This window comes from Ailuropoda melanoleuca, chromosome 9 (genome assembly GCF_002007445.2).
Source record: "Ailuropoda melanoleuca isolate Jingjing chromosome 9, ASM200744v2, whole genome shotgun sequence".
In the NCBI taxonomy this organism is placed as follows: Eukaryota; Metazoa; Chordata; class Mammalia; order Carnivora; family Ursidae; genus Ailuropoda; species Ailuropoda melanoleuca.
This window is the reverse complement of record NC_048226.1, coordinates 102,570,435-102,573,421: the sequence shown is the minus strand read 5'-3', so window position 1 is coordinate 102,573,421 and position 2,987 is coordinate 102,570,435. Positions and strand designations below refer to the sequence as shown.

The 2,987-nt window shown below is 67.1% G+C and overlaps 1 protein-coding gene across 4 annotated transcripts in view; it reads right to left on the bottom strand.

Moving 5' to 3' along the window:
- Positions 1-168: 168 nt before the first annotated feature.
- GSDMD (gasdermin D) overlaps positions 169-2,987 on the bottom strand; it is a 9,874-nt gene continuing 7,055 nt past the window's right edge. For 3 of the 4 annotated variants that reach the window (XM_034668728.1, XM_034668729.1, XM_034668726.1), the window contains 8 exons: positions 2,306-2,474; positions 2,111-2,213; positions 1,774-1,836; positions 1,433-1,489; positions 1,143-1,318; positions 917-1,058; positions 743-816; positions 169-575 (listed from right to left, as the gene is read on the bottom strand). In XM_034668728.1, coding sequence (XP_034524619.1) covers positions 333-575; positions 743-816; positions 917-1,058; positions 1,143-1,318; positions 1,433-1,489; positions 1,774-1,836; positions 2,111-2,213; positions 2,306-2,474 — 1,027 coding nt within the window. In that variant the 3' untranslated portion in view covers positions 169-332. Of the gene's footprint in view, positions 576-742; positions 817-916; positions 1,059-1,142; positions 1,319-1,432; positions 1,490-1,773; positions 1,837-2,110; positions 2,214-2,305; positions 2,475-2,932 lie in introns of all 4 variants that reach the window. The other variant, XM_034668727.1, reaches the window with a different exon arrangement.

The window sequence follows — 2,987 nt, the reverse complement described above, 5'->3', positions numbered from 1 at the left end:
CCCAGCCACATGGCCGGTCACTCCAGAGCGGCCACATCCCCACCCGGGGCAGGCCCCTTTAGCCCCACGGCACAACAGCAGGGAGACCACGGAGGAGACACCTGTGCTCAGCCCCCACCTCTGCTCCCTACCCAGCTCTGGGGCCCCCTCAAAAACTCGGTGAGCCACTTTTCCTTTGTACATCACGTGTATTGACTTTCCCCAACTCCCAGCCCCAGGATGAGCTGGCCACAGGCTGGGCGGGGCTCCCGGCCTAGCACGGTTGGCAGCTGGGTGGGCTTGAGCCCCGCTGCCTCTGGAGAGCTGCCCAGGGGAGCAGGGCCAGCTCAGCCCTAGCAGCAGTCCTGGCTCAGGCCTAGCAGCAGCGTCAGGCAGGCGTAGAGTGCACACGTGCGGCCCTGGGCCTCTGGCTCCCAGCACACCTGGGGAGCGTCCGCCTGCACCTCCAGGCCGCATTCCTCCAGCAGGACCCAGGCAGGTGCCTCTGGGCCCCAGCTGCTCTCCAGGAGTCCTTGCGGCAGGGACACATCCCTGCGCTCCCGCCAGGGGGTGCTCTGCTCCAAAACGCTCCGCACCTGCCAGGACGGGGTGGGAGATTTGGGAGATTGTCTGTGAGCTGCTCTTCCTCTGGCTCCCCCCAGGATCCAGCACCCGCCTGCATCACTCCATCCTAGGGGCACCTGGGGCCCCACACCACAGGCCCGGCCCCTTCCCCTGCAACCTGCAACCCGAGCTCTCTTACCAGCTTGAACTGCCCGGACCGGTCTGCTGTCTCCAGCATCTCCGTGAGCAGCCTATGCTGGGTCTCACTCAGCACTGGGGGGAGACTTCGGCTAAGGGGAGGTTCCAGAAGGCCCATACCCCTGGACAAGCCCATAGTCCTGACCCCACCTGGCCCGCCCCAGGAGCCTCTCACCAGCCAATGCTTCCACCAGGTAGAGGACAGGGAGAGCCAGCTGCTCTTCCAGCTGTCTGGAACTATGCACCAGGCACTCGAGGAGGGCCCCCACTGGACCGTCCAGGGGGGCCACCGACCCACAGCGCAGGGCCTGTTCCAGCTGGGGACATGTGGAGGGGCCAGTGAGTCCGAGGGGCCCGGGTGCAGGCCCCGTCCCCGTGGCCCGCTCCCCCAGGCTGCTCACCACGTCCTCCAGGGTTTGCAGGGCTGACTCTTCCCGTACAACCTGCACCAGGCCTGCCAGCAGCCGCCCGCACAGTTCCTGGGACAAGCCCTGCAGGATCTGGGCCTGGGCCCCCACCTCTGCCTGCAGGCCCTGGAAGTCTCCCGTGACTGCTGACCAGTCCTCAGCAAACCTGTCTGCGGAGAGAGGACTGGGACTGACCCTGGAGAGCCCTGGTTGGGAAGGGCAGAGTCCCGGGGGCAGAAAGGGGCGCCCGCCCAGGTTCCAAGGGTGATCAAGAAGGTACTGACCCGACTCTATCTCGAGGCATTTGGAGAGCAGCGACTGGCCGCCTGTAAGCTGGTGGCCTGGGTGGGGCAGGGTGTGTCAGGGCGGGGAGCAGGCCCCGGGCCTCGCCTCATAGTCCCTTACCACCACCCCAACAGGGGCATCCCGGGGCAGGGGCAAGGCTGGGCCAGGCTGGTGGCAGTGTTGCCTTATAGCCTACCTGCCTGCCCTGCCTCTGTGTGTGTGTGTGTGTGTGTGTGTGTGTGTGTTGACTCGAGCGCCCTGCCCCGGTCCCCAGGAGCCTCCCGGTGGAGCAGGGCCGCGCAGAAGGGCCCTGTCTGGGGAGGAGGTCCACAGGGCTCACCTGCCTCAGGCAGCCCGAAGGTCCTCGGCTTCTTGTGCTTCTTGTCCCAGAAGAGGAGGACATCTGGCAGCCAGGTGAGAGCAGAGATGGGCGGCAGGTCGGCCAGTGACCCCAGCCTCTCCCTCACCTCACCCCCTGGGGCCACCCTGCGCCATTGGCTCTGTGCGCCCCACCTCCTCACATGCCAGAGCTCGGGCTCCTCAGCCACCCAGCGGGCTGTGCGGCCTGACGCCTGTGGCACCCCCAGCATCCCCAGCCAGCCGGCAGCCCTCCCTGGGCTTGCCCGCCTCTCCGCCATGGAGCCTGGGCGCCAGGACGCACCCCAACCCCAGCTCACCCCAGTCAGAATCGATAAGCAGCTGGGCCACCTGGAAGGCAAGGGTGCTGCCTGAGGGGATGGTGACTGTCTTCTTCCGGCTCCGGTGGCCCTGGCCTTGGCCCTGAGGGACGGCGGTGGGCTCAGGGCAGGCTCTGGGCTGTGGGGCTGGGTAGGCTGGGTGCTGGTGTGGGGGTCCCGCCCCCTGCCACACACCTGGAAAGATAAGGCTCCAGGCAGCGCAAACTGGCCAGAGCCCTCGTGCTTCTGGGTGCGGGTGACCTTCACCTCCTTCTGCGTCTGCAGCACCTCTGTCACCACGAACACGTCGTTCCCACAGTTCCGCAGCTGCTGTAGGACCTTGTGTTCCGGCTGCCGCAGGCGCCTGTGGCGGGGGGTTGGCCTGGAAGCTGCGGAGGCGCGTCCTGCGCTCCCCAGCCCTGGGCCGTGCTGCTGGGGGGCCTGACGCAGGATTCCCAGCGGTGTTCGTGGGGGTGGGCCACGGTAGGGGGAGGGACGAGATCCAGGGGTGCTAAGTGAACGCCCGCAGACCCCTGGAGACGCCCACACCCTCGGCCACTGCTTATCTAGCTGCTCCTCCCTGGATGCAAATTACAAATCCCTGCCCTGAACTAATGGTCCTCCTCTCCCGGCCCCCCTGTCTGCCCTGCTCCACCCCGGGCCCCGGGACACAGGCCCCCATTACCTCTGCGGCCTCCTTGCCCCCAGCCAGGCTCATCATGTCTCTGGGGACTGCCCCCCGCCTCGCCGCTGTGCTGACCCTTGGCCTGGACGGGCACCTGTGACTCCTGACACCCCGGGGTTGTGACCCTGGGGGCTCACCTCTCTTTCTTCATAGCGTCCCAGATGTTGGGGTCCACTCGCAGTGTGTGCACGT